The following is a 22558-nucleotide window of genomic DNA, read 5'->3' as shown; positions in this document are numbered from 1 at the left end:
GGTTTTAGTGTCATATAGGTTTATGAGTTTGGTTTATCGTCATAAAATCTTAAGCCTTTCTACATGGGAAAATGTCATGTAGGATCAAAACATGACATGGCAGGAAAAAAACGTCACAAAATAAGTCTTGGCCTGCTAAACCTCACATAGCAGGCGGCCTCTTCATGGGCCACAAGATTTTTTGGGTCGATATTTCTGGCGTATTGTTTCATTTTCATTTTTTTATTTGGCCCATTTTTTTCAGCGCACACAGTTTCAACCTGTACAAAATTTTCACCCCACAAAATTGAATCTATATGTTTTTTCAGCCCAAATATTTTAGCCCGTATAATATTTTCAGTCTGCATAGTTCAGCCCATAAATTTATTCCAGCCCATACATTTTTTTTCAGCCACAAAAAATGCAGCCCATAAAGTATGCAAAACATACAATTGCATTCATATAATTTTTAACCCATACAAAAATCAGATTCAAATGAATCATCTCCACATGATTGCAATATCACAAGCACTCCACAAGTTAACTTTTCCAAGTCTTATAACCTTGTCATGACTACGAGGATTTGATTTTGTTAGAAAAAAGTAATTTTTGGGAAGTTTGGGACATAGACCAAGTTTGTTTTGAACTTGTGATAAATTTTAATTGACTCCATTTACCCCCTCTCCTCGCCTGCTACTTCATTTAAAGGTAGTTAACTGATTAGGTTTATTTGCTGAAGGACCGAGCAGGCTGAACGAGAGCTAATTTAAAATTCTTCACCGAGCGAGAAAAACTTGTCTCTGTCGCAAAACAACCCCGAAGCTCTCAAAAGCTCCAATATCTCCAAATTGAGTTCATACTAACCAACTGGTAACTGGATGGGCTTATAAACATTCAAAAATCACACTAGAATACAAACGAAAGCAACATAGCAAAGAACGAAGTTGGGAGACAAGGAACGCACAAAACAGCTCAAATTGGTGCAAATGAAGTCCAATTAAGCTCAAATTTTGTAGATATGATTCTAATGATGTTTATAAACTTTTCCCAAAATATCAACCCTTGAAACCCTTAGAATCAACATATATATTAAAATCCAATTTTTTTTACAATGGTTGGAGAGACGATATGTGTGTCTATGGCTGGTGGGCCAGAACATGAGAAAACGATGAGAGAAGATGGGGTTAAGGCGATGGGAGGCGATAGGTGTGTTTATAGTCGATGGACCCATATGCGTCACATCACCTCCAAAATTGAAGGGATTATGATCCAAAAGAGAGGAGTGGTAATTCCTTTTTGCAGTTTTTTTTTAATGAAGGGTAAAAGAGTAAATACATAATTCCCAAAATATGTTTTGAGTAGTATAGTTGGAGTGGATAATTCAAGTACTATAGTTAGATGAATATTTTCTTGAGTAGTTGTGATGAATAATTCAAGTAGTATAGTTAGATAAACATTTTATTTATAGTTAGATAAACAGTCAGAGCCCCGCTGGACATCTGTCATCCGTCGGGCATCATCCGTGTGTTGGTCCCCTTCCAAATCCACCTATAGGTGGACATGGAGGCACGACGACGCAGTGGTGGCCACGGCGCCCTATAGATAACTGTTGGCCAGAGGACAAGGGCAAGAGGACGAAGAAAGTTCTTGTTGGTGTGGGGTGACTGGGTGAACCCTTGGCTGGCGCAACGCCCGTGCGAGGTCAGCGGCGAGGACGGAGAGAGAGACAGTTGCGGAGCTAGGATTTTATGGTTAGGTATTCCGAGTATAAAAATTTTTGATGCAAATGTGCAATAGTAACAAAGCTTTGTTTAGTTCCACCAAAAATTAAAAACATTTTAACATTTTTTATCACATCGAATTTTGCAGCACATGCATGAAGTATTAAATATAGATAAAAATAACTAATTGCACAATTTATCTGTAATTTATGATATAAATCTTTTAAGTCTAGTTAGTCTATGGTTAGACAATAAATATCAAATACAAACGAAAACATCGCCAAAACAAAATTCGTGTAGAGAACTAAACAAGGCTTAAGTGACGTACAAGATCTGAACATAGTGTCATAGTGCCATTTTCTTTAATAATTTCGATGCAAATGTGCTAGTGTATGTTTGTCATACCCGATTTTAAGGACAAAACCAGATATGCACCATATGTGAGTTTTAGAAGTCAAATCTCACATATAGCTACAAATAAGGGGTAATATCAAAAGACAATGCATAAATATATAGCGTACATAATATAAAAGAGATAACCTTTAGCATCAAACCGCGGATAGACAACTCTAAACTTCGGGTATTAACTTCTCTCCACAGGATCCAACTGAATGGTTGATCACAAGCCTAACATCTCCTGAAGTGTGGGGGAAATTGCAAGAGTGAGCACATATCGTACTCAACAAGTATAACCAGGGGTTCATGGGGCTCAAATAGCTGACACTGGTTTGACTGCATTTAGCTTTTAATAGTTGATAGCATGTTTAATCATTGGATAGCAAATGTCAAGGTAGCATAATAAATCCCATAACCACATGATCAATGTATACAAGAATTAAGAATAACACATATAAACAACATAATAAACCATCATTTATCATCATTATTCATGTTCATCAGTGTCCATCTATTCCGTCAGTTTTCCGGGCCGCCCGTATCCGTGGGCACAGCTAGTATACCAGATTTAACACTCTGCAGAGGTTGTACATCTTTACCCATGAGTCATGATTTACCCTTTCGCCCGAGGTGATCAGCCTCTTAACCCACTTCCAAGGAAGGTCGGCAGGGTTCACTATGAAGTCTTTCAAAGGTTCGTCTAACAAGTTAGGGCCGCTTGGTTTCATTAGTCAGTCCATGTGATTCACCCGCAGGAATCCAGGGTCTGCTATTCCCCAATTGCGCCACGACGGGTAACCGCTAACGAGCTAGAAAAGTTACTCATACTTGACTAAAGCCAGAGCCATATAGCCCTCATGGTTGTACGAGTTGTCCCAGCTTTTGCCAAGGGATAAGTCCTTATGGAGGGTCAAGATCAATCTAGCAAAAGCCAGAGTTCTTTCCACCCTTTATATTCAAGTTGCTAGAAAGCTTATTTTATTGTTTATTGTTTATCCAAACATTCATGTTACAAGATCATGGATTATAATCAAGCACTAGCAAGAACTACCCAAATGCATATCCAAAATAGGTAACAAGGAATTCAGGATAACAATCATCTATGATTTTGCTAAGGTCATCAAGGTGGACACATGCATATGATCAATATTGTATTAATTGTGTATAGGTAACAAGAATATTCCCAAGTTATACTTGCCTTGATCAAAGCTCTCCTGAGCCTGCTGGTCTTCAAATGCTTGGTCTTGATCACCAACGTACGGCTCACCGTCTATTCCCAAACATCAATCAACAACACGCAATCCAATGGAGACAATCATACACAAAGCAAACAAGGTATAATTAGAACATTACACCAACAGTGAGAAATCAAAGATAAAAGTTTATGAAAATATTCTACGCAGCGCTACGATCACACAAACGTAAAGTTCACGAAAATCGGAATTAAAACGTGAAAGATATTAATTTTCTAAGATTTCCTATAGAGAAGTAATTAATTAAATGCTACTGCAGAATTAAAAAGTTTCAAAACAGTAAATTAATATTTCTAACATGTAGAGCATGTAACTACGGATCTAACGAAATTTGAATGGACAAAAACGGAGTTAAAATGAATATTTTAGGAGCAAAACAAAATCAGTGGCAATCTTGTAAATAGCAGAAAGCGCATTTTTCCATTAACCGGCCAGGAATACGCCTTTGGCATTAGAAAACGTATTTTACTCAGGGCGCTAGGGACTGCGGGTTGAATAGCGAAATCTCTAGGGACTCTTAACGAAAATACGCAGCGAAGGGGTATGTTTTAATCCTGGCCGTCCAAGATTGATCCGACGGTTTGGACGCGTCCAGGGGGCCAGTGGCCAGCGGCCGGCCGGCTCCTGCTCCGGTGCGGTGGCTTCCATTGCCGGCCGAAGGAAGCTCGCCGGCGACGACGGGCTTCTCGATTCCGAGCACCGTTTCGCGAAAGGAAAACACCATCGGAACGAGGAGCTCACCGCGAACTCGAGGAGGTGCTTTGCTGGGGCTGAAGAACGACGGGAGGAGCTCGCGGCGCGCGGCGGCTTGCTCGGCTTTTGGTCTAGGGCAGCAGGAGGTTCTAGGGCACGGTTTTTGCGGCGAAGATAAAAAAACAACACGCGGGGTTGTTGCTAGCAGCTTTATAGGATCAGATACGCGCGGAAAGGAGCAACCCCGAGGAAACCGGGATCGGATCTCCTTCCGATCGAGTCCGGATTGATTTCGTTCCGGGGAAGAAGAAAAGAGAAGGCTGACAGGTGGGGTCCGGCGGTCAGGGAGAGAAAAGGGTTGGGCCCAGTCGTCATACATAGAGAAAGAAGGGGAAAAGGGAGAGGGCGCGGGGCTGGGCCAAGCTGCTGCGGGTTTGGGGCCTGCGGCCGAAAGCAGTGGGGGAATTTTCCCTTTTCTTTTATTCTGTTTTTTTAAGCCTATTTCAAAACAAAATTTGAAAACCATCTTAAAATCAGTTTGATTCATTTTGTATTTTGGGATCAAATCACTCAGTACAACAAAATAAATTCTCCAGCATGAATGCACATTCAAGTTACTAAGTTCTATGATAAGTTTTATTTTACAGAAAATATTATTTTCCTATGTTTCATGAGCACAAAAATACAAAAAAAAATTAAATCATTTTTCACCTATTTCAAAAGTTGGAAATTTTTGGGTGTTACATGCTCACCTTGCTTCAAGCAGCAAGCCGGAGGCCGAAACCGAAACCGTGGACATCGCTGGCTGCCGGAGTGCTGGGCTCGCCAGTCGTCACTGCCCACCGGTCGCCGAAGTCAGGAGCTAGGGTCGGGAGTTGGTGCGATGCGGAGCCGTGCAATGCGATGTGAGTTGGGAGACTAGGAGCGGTAGCCAGAAAACGTTGCCATCTTTTTTTTCTTTACTTTGTTGATTGAGCTAAAAATCACTACTTTCTGTTGGGCTTTGGGCCAGATTTGCAACATGTAGCAACTATATAGGTTATACTTATAGTATACAATACTATACATATATGTATTTGTGTTTGTTTCCAAAATCTTGGGTATTCCATGGCATACAAGGGAATACCCCTGGCGCCACCCATGGAGAGAGAGAGTGCAATTAGGAGACCGGCGAGTTTGGCGTGTCATGTGTGGTGGGGCGGGTGGGGGAGTGTGTGAGTCCATGTGCAATGACTGTATTACCCATTTACAAATTAAATTGATAAAAATAGCTATTTTGAGGATGCGATAGAAGACGATAAGGAAGCAATTCCAACCATTATAAAAGGTCTCAATCTAAATTCTTATTGAATCCATCTTTGCACTTTTAGTTTCCTAACTTTTTTCAAAATTCCAAATCTTTATGCTCGCGAGTAATCTACCAAATCCAATGTCCAGAGATGTTTCTTAGAGGTCATTACACATTTAGAACCAACCTAAACAACCACAAGAACTCAGAATCAAGAAATCACAAGAAAGGCTCAATGTGACAACCAAAATCACAAAAATTGGAGATTAGAAATAGAAAGGGACAAATTAATTCTTAAAATCTTGTCAACTTGATTGAATACTCATGAAAAAATTTACATCAATAAGGTCTAGCCCTCTCCCTTCATCCATCCACTTATAGATGAAAATTGGTTGCTCATGGCAGTCACCCGTCTCTGCAACTGACATTCTAGACATTGAATGCTCTGGCTAGCCTAAACTAAATGACTACTAGCTGATACCCCCGTATCGCTACAGGAATTTATAGTGTTGTCTAAGGAGAAGGGGATTCATGAAATTTGAAAAATCATATGTAGCATCCACCATGATGATATAGAGTAGCGGTGGCACTGAGAGAAATTTTTAGATAACTGTGGTTCACTGTTTCAAGAAACAGATGTAGAAACTTCATCCAGGTCAATTACAAAACGAAGTGTTATGTTCATAAATTCGACGCATGTGGCAGCGACATCATCACACATGGTTGCATTAACAGACATGACAATAATTGTGAAAGCTTGTGAGGTATATACTAACTATTTGGAAACTATGAATGTATATGCTGCCAACACTAAAATACTGAAGTTGGGTGCAATGATAATTTGTAGTGTCATCTTCAGTAAGTAATGGATCTTCCTGATTTTGTCTTCAAATCTCCATTCATGAAAGTTGATGATCCAACTTCACTAACTAAGGAACATGACTGTAAACATTTTGAATTAAAAGTATTTATCTCTTGATACAAAATGGTGTATGAGACATAAGAGAAAAGCACCCAAATACCCTTGAGCAAGCTATAATTCTTGCAGCAATCCATTATGAATATTGAATAACTAATGAAGCAATATAAATCATTCTTTCTGAAAGTAGGAGGTGAGTAAAAAGTAGTGTATGAAATTGTGTTCTTTGGTCAGTGTCACCTGCTGGAGCTTAACTAGTAGCAAGAAGAAAATAGTCGGGATCACGTGATTATCCTTATTTGGTAAAAATGTGTTAAGCACATCTAATAATATCAGAATATGTTGTGAACTTCTTTTGAGAGGAATCATTGGGGTCAGAAAAATACGAAATGACCTGATGACTGGAAAGGGTAGAATAAGAAGAAAAATTATTATACTACCTAAGTTTGAAAGCAATAAGTATAGAATTCTAAACTACTAATTATTAATTTGATTAAGCTAATAGCAATATAATGAACTCTATGTAAACCTGCTAGCTAGTGACGTAGCTAGACGTCACTGAGTAGGAGGCCGTGAAGTCTATCATTGTAGTATGCTTGTTGCGGCTAGTGAGCTACCCTTCGGGCTTTAGGATGGCTGCATGATGAGCATCTTGCCCATTTGCCATAGCGAAGATTCATATAGGTGGGGGAAGCTGGGCAGACTGAAGGAGACCGACAGGCAGAAGTGACTGCTTGGTTCATTGTTTTTGCACTTCAGCCAGATGCTCAAATGTATATTTGTGGGCTCTGTACTCCATAGGTTGCAACAGTAAAGGAGTACATGCATAGTGCGCAGCAAGGACAGCAGGAAGGCAAGGCAAACAGGCAGAAGTGCGTTTGTGAGTAGGCAGACGTGGGAGAGAAGCGGGTCTAGCTGATGCTACTTGTAGTGGTAGGACCCTTGATGACGTGGCTTCACCAAATAGCAGGAAAATAAGATTGTAGGTTTCTCCTATTTAGGTATAGTAGATATGGGAGAAGTGTTGTCTTGGAGCAGCCATAAACTCTTATTTATTTATAGAGCATGTTATACATTCTAAGATTGCCCTTAGATACTTCCCTAAACCACTTAAACCTAAGGGCAAAATAGGTCCAAATTGATTTCTGAACACCAGACAACCACGATCCCTTCACGAAGATGTTTCACCATGACCCAAGCTCTCCAGTGATTTCACGTGCAGCTCCAAGATCCTCCCCCTAGGTTGTTTCTACGCCTAAACCTGGCAAACCTACTGCCCACAGTTTGGAGGTTGAAACCACCAAACCCAGTTGGAGTCGCATATCCGCTACACTTCCTCTATGATCTCGACATGTGTCACCACTTGTTCTTAACCACCTGATCATCAATTTCTCAGGCTCCTGCTTGACTTGATCAACACCTCTACATCATCTCCATATGTACATTTACTCGTCGATGTCCCCAATTGTGCCAACCACCCACAGTCTGTCCTCCGGCCCTTTTGCCCCTTGGTATAAGCCTCCACATCCATCTTTTACCACTCTCGGTCCATTGGCATGAAGTCGCTTGATCAACACCTCTACATCATCTCCATATGTACACTTGCTCATCGATGTCCCCAATTGTGCCAACCACCCACGGTCTGTCCTCCGGCCCTTTTGCCCCTTGGTCTAAGCCTCCACATCCATCTTTTACCACTCTCGGTCCATTGGCATGAAGTCGCTTGATCTTCTTCATTATTGTCGGCCATCTCAATGCTTCACACTTACACATCACAAGACAAAAGACATGTTGCATAATACCAATTAACATAATGGTTAGTCTCAGACACTAAAGCAAAGTTCCCTTACCCTTGACTATCACTCATCAACTCACGTTGGCACATATCCACCATGTGTTTGCATTTTCTTAAAATACATCCACTCAAATTTCACACGGCTTTTGTCTATGAAGGTAGTCAACTAATAGCTGCTTGAACAAGTAGTGAAGGTATCTCGATCTAACACAGTAATACTATCGGTTTTAGCCTAGAGCCTACACTTATACGTGTTTATGACTGCTGGTACGGTTTTGGATTCGTGCGTCAGTGATAGTGGTTGCTACGACAACCACTTGCTCACTATCAATTTCATGTCCAACAGTGATGTCCAGTTTAGAACCGTTGTTAATGGGCGGGTGTGTAGTAGTGATCGCTAATTATCAAATACAAAATTTGCAAAGAGGGGAAAATGTTATTGAGTGCTGAGTCTGATAATCAAAGAAGACGCTTCTTTACACAAGACATAAGTACAATTGCCATTATCTCTGTCACTTGCATTGTACAAAATGCACTTCCTTTATAAAGAGGTACTGAAAAGATGGTCTTGGTCAGAGTTGGCGTAGCCGAACCAGAACGCCGTGCTGCGGGTGGAGCGTGAGGACGTTGTAGGGCGCGTGAACATACGCCGGAGAGAGCTCAAACGCGAAGCGCTGCAAGATCATGCTGATGGCCAACTTTGCCTCCAGCAGCGCGAAGTTCTGGCCGATGCAGATGCGCGGTCCCCAGCTGAAGGGAATGAAGGCGCCCGGGTCGCTGCACGCCTTGGACACGCCGTCGGCGAACCTCCTCGGGTTGAACTCGCCGGCGTCATCCCCCCAGAGGTCAGGGTCTCGATGGATGAACATGATGGGCACCATAACCATGACATCCGGTGGGTACATGACACCTCCAAGCTCTGTCTGCTTGTAAGTCCGGCGGTTAATAAACAGCGCCGGAGGATAAAGACGTAGCACCTCATACAACACCATCGTCACCTGTTGCAAAAGTTCAAGATCAATCAGACAACAACAACAAAAAATGCTTAGCTAAGATAGTATATTGGCATGGTGGAGATCTCAAAACGAAACAAAACCATCTGCACAGTGAAATATTTCATTTTCAATTACTCGAGCTAACACTTACAACTTTTAGACGGCTAACACCGCTCAAATCTGGGTTGTTTTGCCCAAAGACTTCCAAAACTTCATCCCTGGCTTGATCTTGCCACTCCGGATGCATGCTTAAGACTACTATTGTCCATGTCAGCAGGACAGCGGTAGTCTCTGTTCCTGCAAAGTAGAACAGCTTGCATTCTTCGATCACTTCTTCTAGGGTAATCCCACGGCTGGATTTTCCGTCTGAATCTGTGTAATTCATATTTGACTCTAATAGCATGCCGAGCAAGTCATCTCTGGTGGTGGTGGGTTCACCGTTCTTCATGGCCTCATGTCTCTTCTCTATTATTCCCCTTAGGATCGTCTTGGTCTCCCTATCGATAGCCTTCATCCTTCTGTTGTTTTCTGTTGGTAAAAGACTGTCAGATGAGAAAGGTAAATGTGAGATCTAAGGATTACTAGAAATGTCTACAGGATAAATGTGAGATAGTAATAAGCGTTATGGAGTAGTAGAGTTATATACGAGAATCCTGGGATGTGATTTGTCTTGAAAGCATTGGTAACGCGAACAACTTGTTCAGCTTGAAGTCGGAAAATTCGTCTGCCTTCTTGGTAGCTAACACCGAAAACAGCTCTTGATATTACATCCCCTGATAAACTTTGGAATTCAGACCATATGTCCAGCTCTTTTGATCCGACAGAATCAGCAACTAAGTTCTCCCATCTGCAAATTAGATCGCTGCAAGCTGCAGTGAACGCTGGCAACATCCCCTGCATCCATTTCCAAGATAATTGTTACTTGACCAGAAAATTCCAACAAACCTAACTCCGGAAAAACTTTACTAACAGTTAGTATAATACTAGGCAGGCAGCTAGCGCATATATAAGCTGTTTCTGCAAATAACTAGATCAATTGACCATCCTTTTTCTCTAGCAGTATTAATTATAAGTGACCATCGTACTAACATGATTTCTCCATTTTAAGCATAACAAAGGCATATATGACATAGCAAACCAACCAGCATTAGCACCTCTTACCAAACTTACGTTTGGAAATTATCATCAGCACAATGGTGTCAAACTAAACATCGCAAATCAAAGATTGCCCCCAAGGTATTTCAGTAAAGAAGCCAAAAAAAAGAACCTTGAGCTTCTCTGTATGAAAGGCCGGATTCAGAATCCTCCTATGCTTGGCCCATTTTTCGGCGTCAAGAATCGCAACCCCACCAAATAGAAGCTTCGTGACACGAGTGGTTATCTTTGTTTTCAAGAAGCATCCATCTTTGTTCGACATAACTTCCCTGGCAAGCTGAGGGTCAGTGATTGTAATTCTTGGGGTCGTCCCGAACCACGTGAACGAGAGTTTGCCTGCACTTTTCAGTTTGTTTCATTTCAGCAGCATGACAGCTTTGGCACTTCAGACGGATTGAATTGCAGCTTAAAATGCATACCATGCTCCTGGACGACACGGTGAAGGAGAGGCGAAACACGCGGGAAGACGTCGTGGGGCCGGTCCGTGCGCACGGGCCTGGCCAGGGCTGCCGCCGTTAGCCGGCTTTCCTCCTTGAGGTCACCCCACAGGAAGCGGTACCGGGTGCCCCTCAGGCCCTGCGCCCTGAGGGCCCGCTCCATTCGCCGGGGAGCCCACCAGGCGTACTCCAGCACCTGCGCCGCCCACCACAGGACCAGCGCCGCCGCCACCCCGGCGAGCACGCTCCATGGGGATGGGGAGGCCTCGCGGAGCAGCGCCACGCCGCCAACCATGGCTTTGCCGTTTGCTCGGTTTGTGCCGTGGCGGCTGTGGGAAGGGAAGCAGAAGCAAATATAATAGCAGAGCGAAATGCTTAACTTTAGGTCGCCTGTGATTGATTGCTGCTTTCGGGAATTTGTCTGGACGTTCATGGCATAATTTTGGTGTCCTTGTCGAATCGAACCCTTTGATAGCTTGACAGTCTATGTAATGTTTTTTGTTTATGTTTGTTGCTTATGACTTTGTATCCAACCATCAACTCTTGGGGACTAGCTGCAACACAGAATAGTCATGCTAGTGGAGTCGTTGCAACTTGCAAGTTACATATATGTCGTAGTCTAGAAGGATTCAGTGGAATACTCCACCTTTAATTTAGGCCTTGTTTAGTTGTCAAAATTTTTTGTTTTTGGCTACTGTAGCATTTCATTTTTATTTGACAAACATTGTCCAATCACGGAGTAACTAGGCTCAAAAGATTCATCTCAGAAATTACAGGTAAACTGTGCAGTTAGTTTTTATTTTCGTTTATATTTAATGCTCCATGCATGCGACCAAAGATTCGATGTGACGGAGAATCTTGAAAATTTTTGTGAACTAAACAAGGCCTTAATAAACTAGAAGATGCTTTGCACATTGCTGTGGATATTAAAAAAAAAACAAAATTAAGTAGAGATAATATGGATAACTTGCTTAAGGTTAAAAATTAGTGGCATGACATGTTTATTAGTAAGAGATGATGCGAGCAGTTATTCGAATATGATGTGAATGTCTTGCATATTGAGATAGAGTTTGAGATGATATGAATAGCTTATATTAAGAGGTTGGAAGTTAGTGACATGACATGCCAATTAGTAAGAAGTAAATGTTTTACATGTTGAGATAGAATTTGAGATAACGTGGAAAGCTTGCATTAAGATGTTGGAAGTTAGGGCATGACATGGTTATTAATAAAAGATGATGTGAATGTCTTCTCTATTGAAATAGAACATGTAGTGCCGATTAGCTTTATAAGAGATATAGATGTCTTCTATGTTGAAATAGAATATGAAGTGATGATTAGTTTTATAGATATAGATAGTACAAGGGTAAGACTACAAGACAAGAATGGAGGCTTTTTTTTTTTTTTTGAGAAAGTCTCACGCGCTAATAGGCAAGTCTGGACTCTGGAGTTCGAGCTAGACCAGGCCCACCGTTCCTGCTGTCGGGCCAGATGTGAGATGTCCATACTCCGTCGTCGTGCCAGCCCATGAGCACAAAATGCATCGAGCGCTGCTAATTCCGTTGCTATCTAAACATTCCGGCCCATGTGAACACAAATTGCCTCAAGCGCTCCGAGTTCTGTTGCTACTGTCGATCGACAACAAAAATGGCTGTATTGCGCACGAACATATGTACGCACTCCATCTCAATCTCAATTCTCATTCTCAATCATCACAATTCACAACAACAGCAGCAGAAAAGACATACAAGCACCTGACCCTTTATTTTGTGTCCCCTTCCTTCCTTTTCCACTGTGCTGGTTTCGCTGCTACAGAACCCATATGTACTTTCGGTGGTCACTGCTGGATCTCCAAACGGATGGCTCCGGGTCAACACAAGCGTGTCGCATCAAACTACACCGATTCACCGAAGCTGAAATAATGGTCGTGCAGACCGCAGACTAATCAATCACCGCACGCCATCCATGCATCCATATCCATCTGGTTCCATGGCCAGGCACCCAGTAGTGTCTCCGGTGTCCCTTCGAATGATTCGTCAAGCGTCAAAAAAACTAATCATATGCTCCAGATTACTCAGAGAAGCAAACCAGCTCCGTATTATCAAAGGATGCATGCCTCTGGACTCTAGCTCGCGCGTGTCACACTGCTGTCTGACCTGACTGACCTGCAGGCGTGCCGCGTGCGTTGTCTGCAGTCTGCTCGTCCGTCCAGCCGGCCGGCGTGTGTTCCGCTGTTGCTGACAGCAACCTGGATGGTGCCACACCGCAGTTCCTCCCGTTGCATGCCGGCCGACGGAATCGAAAAGGTGGCGTCGCGCTCGCGCGCGCGGGGACGCATGGTGCGGGCGCACTGCGCGATCGACGACGTGGGCAGGCCAAGGGGAAGGAAGGATCGCGCGCGCGAGGAGTCAACAACACCGGATCGCGACGGGGAAATATACAAGTTAGGTACCATGTCACTCTCCACAAGGAAACGTTGGCCCCCCGGAGGCAGCAAAGCTTGCACGCCGATCATCCCCCCATTAACAAGAAAGATCATGGACGCATAGGTCGTGTCAACTGCCTCTCTATGACGTTCTACTATCCTATATAGCCGCTGTTTGGCACAGCTTAACTTCACTAATGAAGTTGTTCTTTTAGAAAATAGCTTCATGAACAACTTCCTAAATGAAGCTAAGCTATTTCGGAAAAAATATTTGGTAAAATAGCTTCACCAACTACTTCTTGCATAGATGGGAGAAAGAAATGAGGGAGAGAGCTGCTATAAGCTACTTTTTTCAGTTTCATCTCACTCATGTTTTTATAAGAGGAGAAGAAAAACAGCTCACTCATGAAGCTGTTTTAAAAACAAGTGTTTGGCAAAAAAAAAAAAACAGCTCACAACAGCTCGTGAAGGTGTTGTAAGCTATACCAAACAGAGCTATATATTGCCGGATGATCGCAATTCAGGGGAGTATAAATAAATCATATAAAATGCTTTCTTTTTTTTACCAAACTCTAATTAAGGCACACCGGAGATATCACCTAATCTATAATAGGTGAGGTGATACAAGAAAGATCAGAACAGCAAATACCAAATTCTGGTACTTGTGTAATAATCTAAAATACTACCTCCCTTCTAAAAAATATATGACTCTGGTTTTATCAAGTCAAACTATCTTGTATGTTGACATCAATTAGGTATATACTAAGAAAATATATTCATGATCGAATACCATACTTGTGAGTACCAAATATTGATGCTTTTGCGCTATACATTAATTTGATCAAACTTAAAGATGGTTTGACTTAGCAGCTTTTTTACACATGGGAAGCGTAATTTTGATATCTTTACTGTGCTGCTAACACCTACACTCCATCTGTTTTGAACGGGAATGGAATGTGGTTTTATTTATTAAACTGCATTAACTAGGATTAAAACTCGTGTTATTTAGATCTAATTTTTTGTTATGAAACAGGGGTTTTACCCCCTACTGGAAGATCTATTGATATAATTAAATTGTATGTACCAGCCAATTCATTTCAAAAGCATACAACTGTAATACCTCTGTCTTGAAAACAGTGCAATTCCATTTCTATCCTTAATCAAATCACCTAAATTTGATTAAGTTCATAGAAAAAGGAATATCAGTATTTAAGTAACCAAATAGGTACTCCCTCTATTTTGGAATAGAATGCATTCTGGTATTTGAGAGGTGTCTCCAAATATAGTGCATTCGGAGGACAAGAAGTTAATGTTTACTTAAATAAAAATACAGAAAATAAAAATAATTGAGTGCTTACAATATTTTCTATATAGAAACTTACATTGCACCCTTTAATCATGTGAAATAGGATCTGATTTCAAGCGAGGGGTACATGCATCTATTACCCACTCTCTTATTTTATCTAAAAATAGCCACAATGCATTGTATTTTAGGACGGAGGGAGTATACGATGACAATATATTCTATCACAAATTTAATTATACTTATTTGATATCATAAATATTGATACTTTCTATATAAATATGGTCAAACTTAAGATAATTTGAGTTCTTTGGTACTACTAAAATTATTGTTTTTCTTGGACAGACGTAGTATATGATAAAAAAAGAGAGGTCATTTGTAACTGAATAAATCTGGTTTTGAGCCCATTTTGTCGACATACAATACATGACATTAGTGTTAGTCTCTATATAGATGGAAAGCTAAAAGGTAGTTTAGGTAAGAAAAAGTCAAAACAGTAGTATTAGTCTTGAGCAAATAAGAGAGCGTGCAATTTTATAATACTACACGAGGAATTTACCATAAGAGTGTTAGTCTTGATAATATTCAAATGCAAGGAAACCCTGATCACACCCACAAAACACAACAAGCGGAAACACGCTAAAGTTACAAAAGCAGTAACACTTGTAGAAAAAGAAGATGAGGTAAAAGAAAAGGTAATCATCCACCTAGAAAAAGGTAATCATCCACCTAGGTCACATGGAGGTAGCTGGAAGCCGGCAGAGCACTAACCTAAGTACACTCAGCCTCGTCTCCCCTGCATCACGCATTCACGCCTCTCCCTACTCGCTCATAGTGCTACGTGTCACTGTGTTCTACGGTTGTAATTGGTTTGTTTATACTAGTCTCAATCCGCGTTAGATCTTAGTCAGCCTAACTCAAGTCATCGTAAACAACTAAACATAGATAATGTTATTTGTCCTGTAGGCAAACCGTGTTTGATCAAATTGTATTTGATTGCTTACATTATGTTTTCCGTAGTCACATCCATGTTGCATTATCCGCTCTGGTAGGGAAGACTTGGTAGCTTGGCATTATAACAGTAGTGGTTTGTTCTCGGTGAAATCAGCTTACCATTATCAATGGAAATATAAATTTGGAGCGAGAAGTATCTAAGTGCCAGCCAGTACTGCATCAAGAAATCGGCTTTGGAAGTGCTTATGGAAGTTGAAAACACCTGCAAAGATTAAGATCTTTGGGTGGCGGGCAATCAAAGGCTTGTTGCCATGCCGTGCCACTCTAGCAAATCGACATATTGATGATTCAGGTGGTTGTCTAGTTTGTCAGGATGGAGCTAAAGATATTAAACACATGATTTTTTACATGTCAACGAGTGAGACAAGTGTGGCGTTCGTTGGAAATTGAAGAGAAAATACAACACCTAATTATAACTGACAGATCGGGTTCTGTAATTCTTGAGGAAATTCTCACAAGGGATGATCAAATCCATAACCTTGAGGTGGGATTTGCAGAGTTAGTCATCACAACCACCTGGTATATATGATGGGAACATCGACAACGGGTCCATGGAGAAACTATCCAGCGACCGTCAAAGTCCGCCATGGCCATTGCGACACTAACCAAGAACTATAAGCTAGCGATGAAGAAAAGCTCAATATTAATTATAAGGCAGGGGATGGAAGAAACCTCTAGACAGTAAAGTTATGGTGAACGTTGATACTGGCTTTGATGAAAATGGTGGGTGTGGCAGTGTTGGTTCTATTATAAGAGACTACTCGGGTGGTGTTCTAGCAGCAGCCCATAGTTTTGTGCCACATCTTGTTGATGCACCGATGGCAGAGGCTTATGCGCTGCAAGAGGAATTAATGTTAGCGCAGCATATAGGATGCAACCGATTAATCATCCAATCAGATTATATGGACGTGATACAAATTATGAAGGATAGAGACTTCTCAGCAAATTCGGCAGCTGCAATAGATGATGACTGCAATATTATATAGAGTGATTTCTAGGATATATTGATTGAACATTGTAGCAGGGAGGCGAATCAGGTGGCTTATAATTTAGCTAAAAGAGCTCGACAATATAAACAAAATTATACTTGGGTCAATGAGCCTCTAGCTTTATTCAAGTTTCTTTGATAAACGATGTAACTATCTTGAATGAATAAAGTTTTGCCATATTGCTTAAAAAAAGGTCTCATGTTTCTCATAAAGGCAAGAAAAGTGAGAATATTTTGTTTTTGTATGCCTATTGTACGGTGTAAATATGTATTACCTAAGAGCATCTTCAAGCCTCTCAATTTCAAATTTTTGGCAAGAATAGAAAAAACACATCTCCAAGAGTATCCCACATTTGAATCTTTTGGCATTTAGAAAGAAACCAACGAACAAGCGCATATATCCACTTGTGGAAGACATGCGTATCGGTATGCCAATCCAAGGTGAAAGAACGTGAAAAAGAATAAAAAATAAAAAAGGGTTCTTAATGCAAATGTATAAGAGAGAGAAAAATATATAAAAGTAATTATTAGAATAATTTAGAAATAGTATATAATTTCTAACTTAAAATTATCTTCTATTTTTTAGGAGTGAATTACTGAAAATTATTGAAGATAGTCTTATTTATTCCTCCTAATACTTTTTGGTGAGTTAGAAAACTCTATGGTTCTAGGAAGTTGTTAATAAAGAGTAGAGTTATTTTGCTAATATGGTTATCTAGTGTCATTGGCAAGAACTAACAATGCATATGTGTTAGGTTTAGTGACATGGCAAGGAAGCTTGAGAATTTTTTTTTAAAATGTTTTCAAAATGCTAACTCAGTGCTAAGTGTTTGTTCATCAGATACTCTTTGGAGTTAGCGCATTTTGAAAAAAAAAACTTTGAGAGAGGGGCTTGGTGTAGTGATGTTGCACTCACTGAAGCTTATGCCCGCTCTTGTCTGATCATCGTTGTCTTCACTGTTTGGTCAGAAACGTATGTTGCTTCATGGGGTGCCAGAACTTAGCATGTGTTTGGAGGGGCTCTAACCGGCACCGGCTTCTTCACTGTAGAAGCATGTAATGGAGCTAGCCGGAACACCTATAACCTAACTCCTCGTGCTCGTCTCTAGTGGCAGGAGGAGCGGAGCCTTATAAGTGCCGCTGGTTTAGATCCAAATCTTTCTTTAGATTTAACACTATACCACTCCGTTTGTATTTGACAATTATTATCCAACTATAAACTAACTAAACCTAAAAAAATCGTCTCATAAATATAGACAAACTATATAATTACTTTTTATTTTTATTTTTATTTAATATTTTATGCATGCACTATAAGATTTGATATGATATATAGGAAATATTGAAAAGTTTTTTTAATTACAATGTGGCATAGTGCAAGCACAACCGAACTAGAGGCACGGAGGAACAGGGACCAGTGACTCGTCTTTAGCAACAAGGTAACTTACCTTCTTCGTCCATTCCTCCAAGGCTTTATTTAGTTTCCCAGAAAAAATGTAAAATTTTAAATTTTTAGATTTTTTGTCACATCGAATCTTGTGATACATGCATAAAACATTAAATATAGATAAAAAAGTAACTAATTGTACAGTTTGCTTGTAATTTGCGAGACGAATCTTTTGAGCCTAGTTAATCCAAGATTAGATAATATTTGTCAAATACAAACGAAAGTGCTACAATGTTAATTTTGTAAAAACTTTTGGAACTAAACAAGGCTCAAATCAGACCTAGTGACTCAAAACAGATCCAACCCTTCAACACATGAGACTTAGTTGTTTTTCCAAGACAAATAGCAGATAGCAGCATAGTTCACAGTTTAAAAAAAAAGAAAAAAAAGACAATTTAGATCTATAATTCAGATGGACATGTACATAGCAGCTTATCAAAGTACAATAAAACACAAGTCCAATCATAGACTAACTAGACTCAAAAGATTCGTCTCGCAAATTACAGACAAACTGTGCAATTAGTTATTTTTTTATCTATATTTAATGTTTTATACATATACCGTAAGATTTGATACGACGGGGATCTAAAAAAATTAAAATTTTATAATTTTTTTTAAAAACTAAACAAGGCCTTGGAAGAATAATTTTGTTTTTAGATAAAATTGGAAGAATAGATGGAGGAGGTAAGTTATGTTGTGTGTCCCTCCGTCTTTTATAGGAGGTCTTATTGTTTTGGTATGACAGATTTATTTTTAGGAGTTCTTTTTAAATCACATACATAAAGTGTTTGGTGATATGCTCCTAAAAAATTAGTTTGTTAATTTTGATTATTCCGCTGCGTCTTTATTATCACAGTTCGGTCATTATGTTTCAGCACGTAGGGTTTTTTTCTTCTTAATTTGATATGTTTTAGCAGTAGGGTTTTAATAGGACGTAGGGTTTCAGGTGCTCGGCACACGGTGAAAAGAGTATAAGGGTCACTTTAGAAATAAATACATGTATTTAAATGAGAAAATAGATTAAAAAATCGAAATCATATATATTACAAAGTTTATATGATTAGAGTTATATTTTAGCGAAAATAACATTTAAGAATTATAGAATAGAGAAGCCACACGATTTTTTTTAATACGAGAAGCCACATGATTAAAATCATATAATAGCAATTATCTCCCTTTATGGTATTTATAAGAGCTACTGCCTGCGCTGCCGCGCTGGAGATGATCTTTAACCAAACAGCCCTGCTTTTCTTCTCCCGTTCACCGTACACGCCGCGTGCGCGCGCTCTGCCTCTCGTGAGAAACTGGGTGACTGCTGCCGCCGTCCTGCACAAGGTGACTAGGTCTTCTCGGATCCTTCGCCGGCGACGGGCACCCACGAGGTATGCGCATCCCTTCTCTTCCATTCCTGCCGCGCGAAACTGAGCACCTGGACTAGCTTAAGCTATTTGCCTATTTGTATTCGGATCTGATATCCTAAGTGTATACATGCCTAATAATTTCGATATTTTTGGCAAAAATTATTGAGTGTGCATGTGTACACGCATGTCCTTTACTAGGTTCTCACTAATGTCTAAAATTGTACTCTTGGGGATCTGAAAGTGGTTATTCATCTTTTCTCAATAGTTTTTCTCTTGAAGTTCAGGCGGGTCTTTTATTTAAATTTTTTGTTTGGTTAGTGTCAATATGTATGAATTGTGTAGCAAATGTCATACTTGGGGATTTCCAGTGACTGGTGTTATATATGATCATATACAGTTATATGAGCTTCTCACTTCTCTGCTGCTGCTTCTGAATGTTAACAACAGATTCACAGTTCACAAGGGATAGAACAGAAGTTGAGCATTGAGGAACAGTATGCCGTGGACGCCCCTGTACTCGTCGTATCCTAGTAGCCGAAAGTCCATCTGTCTTGTTGTATTCTTCCGTGTTATTGTGTATGGCACTTCTTCTCCAAATTGCAGTTCTTATGGTCTTCATCTGAATATTCCCTAGTGTAAAAATGCACTCTGACCTGTTTGGCTCACATTACAGGTAAGGTGGCTACATCTCCACAAGAATACTTTTTCTTCTAGTGGTTCTCTATTCTTGACTACTCAAGTGTGAAAAGATTGAGAATGTATGTGAAGGTTGAGCTCAAGAGATTTCGTGTTGTGAAGGAAGTGGGAAGAATAGTAATGAATGTTAGGATCTTTGCTTGTTACCAGCTTATTGAAGTGTGCCAGGTGAGCTATTTATTTTGTTTCTGTTTCCAAAATAAAGCATACATGTTCTGAAATAGAAAATATAATATAATATAGTCTTTCAACGGCTAAGTTTAGATAATTTGTTTTGGTCCATCATGATAATCTTCGTATAGCAGTTAAAAGAATCATCCATCAATACTGATGGGTCCCATTGAAAATCATTTAGTTATGGATAGCTAAATAAGTTGGTTCTGAAATGTATTTTATGGAATACCCAGAGTCAATGAGATTTATTTGTCGTAGAACATAAAAAGAAATGTGATTTCCCTGAATTGCAGTATTGCACAAGACAATGTTTTTAGTCAGTATTTCTTGGTTCCGTTTCTAGTTGCGGTGTTTCTATTGATAAAGATATTAACACACAACGTATTTTACCTTTAATACAACAGTATGTAGATATGCTACTTGCAAATGTTCAAGTAATCTGTATCTGTATAAAATATATATAACTCAAAATCCATTTTACATGTTGTTTTAAAATTATCCATGTCCTTGGTTATTTGATTACTCTTTCTGAACCTTGTTGTTGCAGGCTGAGTACTTCCGTCAATTGCTTAAGCCTGTGACGTAGTCTAAAAACAGGACCAGGGTTTTGTTTTTCAGTCTGCTATATAGGTTCGGTGTTAATAGAAATTTGCAACAACAAAGCAGTGCAGTCATGGTGATGGCTACTTCGCGGTAGGACATATTTAGTCTTCTGTTGCAAGCTGCAATCGCATTTTAGAATTCTGGTTGTTTTGGGCAGTTCACTGCACCACATACATTAGTGTGCCTGGGTCCAATTCGGCCATCTACCCATGCAGAGGGATCCAACATCTTTAGCTGGAAATTCCTCCTTTGCTTATGGATATGAAGCAGATAATTGTATGGCAAATGGACTTTTGGGTGGTCAGTGCAACCACAGCGTTCCTGTTTCACCTGCCTTAGCAGTCCCTTCGGGCATCACAAGCCCTCACATCCGAAGCCCACTTGATGCATTTGAGCTCCAACCTTCCAAGGTATGCCCCAGAAATTTCATCATCTTTGATCACACTGATGAAAAAGGATGCATCATGTATCATCCAGCCTTGGTGAACAATCTGAACCCCGCAAACATCGATTTGCTCCAATGCCATGGTGAGGTGGTTTGTAGAAGTTCAGGCCAAGACAATGGCAATCTTGAAGAACAGTCCTCATCTTTCAAGGAGGATACAGAAGAAATCGATGCACTGCTCAGCTCTAATGATGACAGCGATGAAGATGATGTTGTGAGTACCGGGCGTACTCCGGATCCCTTGGAAAGTGGTCCTTCTGAATCATCTTCACTGCCCAGATTTAAGACAATTAGTCAAGTTTCTGGAAACAGTTCAGTTTGCTCTGGATCCTTGGAAAATGTTACTCATGAGAAGATCAGGAACGTGGCCACAGTTCTTAAGGGGATAATCCCTGGTGGAGATCAACTGGATACTTCTTCTGTCCTGGAGGAAGCTGTTAGATATCTGAAGTTCCTCAAGATGGAGTCAAAGAAACTTGGCATGGAGGACTCGAGTATTTAGAAGCCATCAACATGGTGGTATAAACAAAATCTTAAGGATCCAAGACTGCATGTGTATATGTATATATATGGACTTCAGTTTGGCCATTATCATCATTATTACTGAATTGGCTTTTTCTGGGTATGGAAGGGAAGCAAGGTATCCTGCTTTTGCTACTTTCAGCAGGCCTCAAAAGACAGTTTGTGGGATTCTGATGCTTGATTTCTGGTGTCCCTGCTCGTCATGGTGATCGTGCGGCGAAGCTTTGGATGCTGCTGCCATCATGTTGTCTGGCTTACCTTTTGCCATTTGTGACTTGGAACTCCACCTGTGCTACGATCAGCCTTGCCTTAGTGGGCACACCCCCAAGTAACTGTACTTTGCTGAAGGTTACTGCCGTCTACCTTTTCTGGACCCCGTCTTCAGGACTTAAATTATTGTGCATGCTTGCTTTGATATACTGTGCAGAACAGGGTATTACCGTTGTAAAGTATGGTAGGAAATGATGCCGAGCTTTGGCTTTGTGAATCGTGTGAAGATTGAAGAAGAATCTGTCTCCCTCTATTTGCTTTGGATTTATTGGTGATGATAGTGCTCACTTTTGGTTAAGCATGGAGATGATTCTGATTATGGTGTCCACGAGATACCGTGGCTTCTGTGCTTGATTTATTCGATATGCTTTTCGCGAAAGCTTGAAAGCTGTGAAAGAGCATCAAGCATTGGTATGGGCGTGCAATCTTTTGCAAAGGCCAATTATGCTAGGCTAAAGCAATGGTGTTTCTAACCTTGCAATGCAGCCTTTCGGGAAAAAAAACTTGCGTTGCACACAACAGGCTTAGGCCGCCCTGGTTTATTTTTGTTGGTCAGGCCATGTGGGCAAACTAAGCGTTTGTTTGGTATAACTCACGATAGTTTCATGATCTTTTTTTTTTGTCAAACACTCATTTCTAAAACAGTTTCATGAGTGAAATTGTTTTTCTCCTCTTACGA

General features: G+C 40.4%; 2 protein-coding genes across 2 annotated transcripts; one reads left to right on the top strand and one right to left on the bottom strand.

The window, feature by feature from the left end:
- Window positions 8461-11097, bottom strand: LOC8054917 (cytochrome P450 72A11). Its single transcript, XM_021455394.1, has 5 exons — window positions 10614-11097; window positions 10307-10530; window positions 9686-9933; window positions 9191-9581; window positions 8461-9042 (listed from the first exon to the last, which is right to left on the bottom strand). Exons 1-5 carry the CDS (start codon window positions 11062-11064, stop codon window positions 8617-8619), a joined length of 1740 nt encoding a protein of 579 aa, XP_021311069.1. The 5' UTR covers window positions 11065-11097; the 3' UTR covers window positions 8461-8616.
- On the top strand, window positions 19036-22177 carry LOC8054916 (transcription factor bHLH144). The gene is made up of 4 exons (XM_021455586.1): window positions 19036-19190; window positions 19617-19745; window positions 19843-20033; window positions 20587-22177. Exon 4 carries the CDS (start codon window positions 20852-20854, stop codon window positions 21587-21589), a length of 738 nt encoding a protein of 245 aa, XP_021311261.1. The 5' UTR covers window positions 19036-19190; window positions 19617-19745; window positions 19843-20033; window positions 20587-20851; the 3' UTR covers window positions 21590-22177.

The sequence above is a fragment of the Sorghum bicolor genome, chromosome 3, assembly GCF_000003195.3.
Source record: "Sorghum bicolor cultivar BTx623 chromosome 3, Sorghum_bicolor_NCBIv3, whole genome shotgun sequence".
In the NCBI taxonomy this organism is placed as follows: Eukaryota; Viridiplantae; Streptophyta; class Magnoliopsida; order Poales; family Poaceae; genus Sorghum; species Sorghum bicolor.
This window is presented reverse-complemented; position numbering and strand designations above follow the sequence as displayed.

Bases quoted from the DNA above. Each gene is read 5' to 3' on its own strand.
- LOC8054917 (XM_021455394.1), bottom strand. From the start codon at position 11,064: ATGAACGTCCAGACAAATTCCCGAAAGCAGCAATCAATCACAGGCGAC. The intron at 10,531-10,613 runs GTATGCATTTTA...TGAAAAGTGCAG, and splicing joins CCGTGTCGTCCAGGAGCATG to GCAAACTCTCGTTCACGTGG. The intron at 9,582-9,685 runs GTATATAACTCT...CTCATCTGACAG, and splicing joins AATCACATCCCAGGATTCTC to TCTTTTACCAACAGAAAACA.
- LOC8054916 (XM_021455586.1), top strand. From the start codon at position 20,852: ATGCAGAGGGATCCAACATCTTTAGCTGGAAATTCCTCCTTTGCTTAT.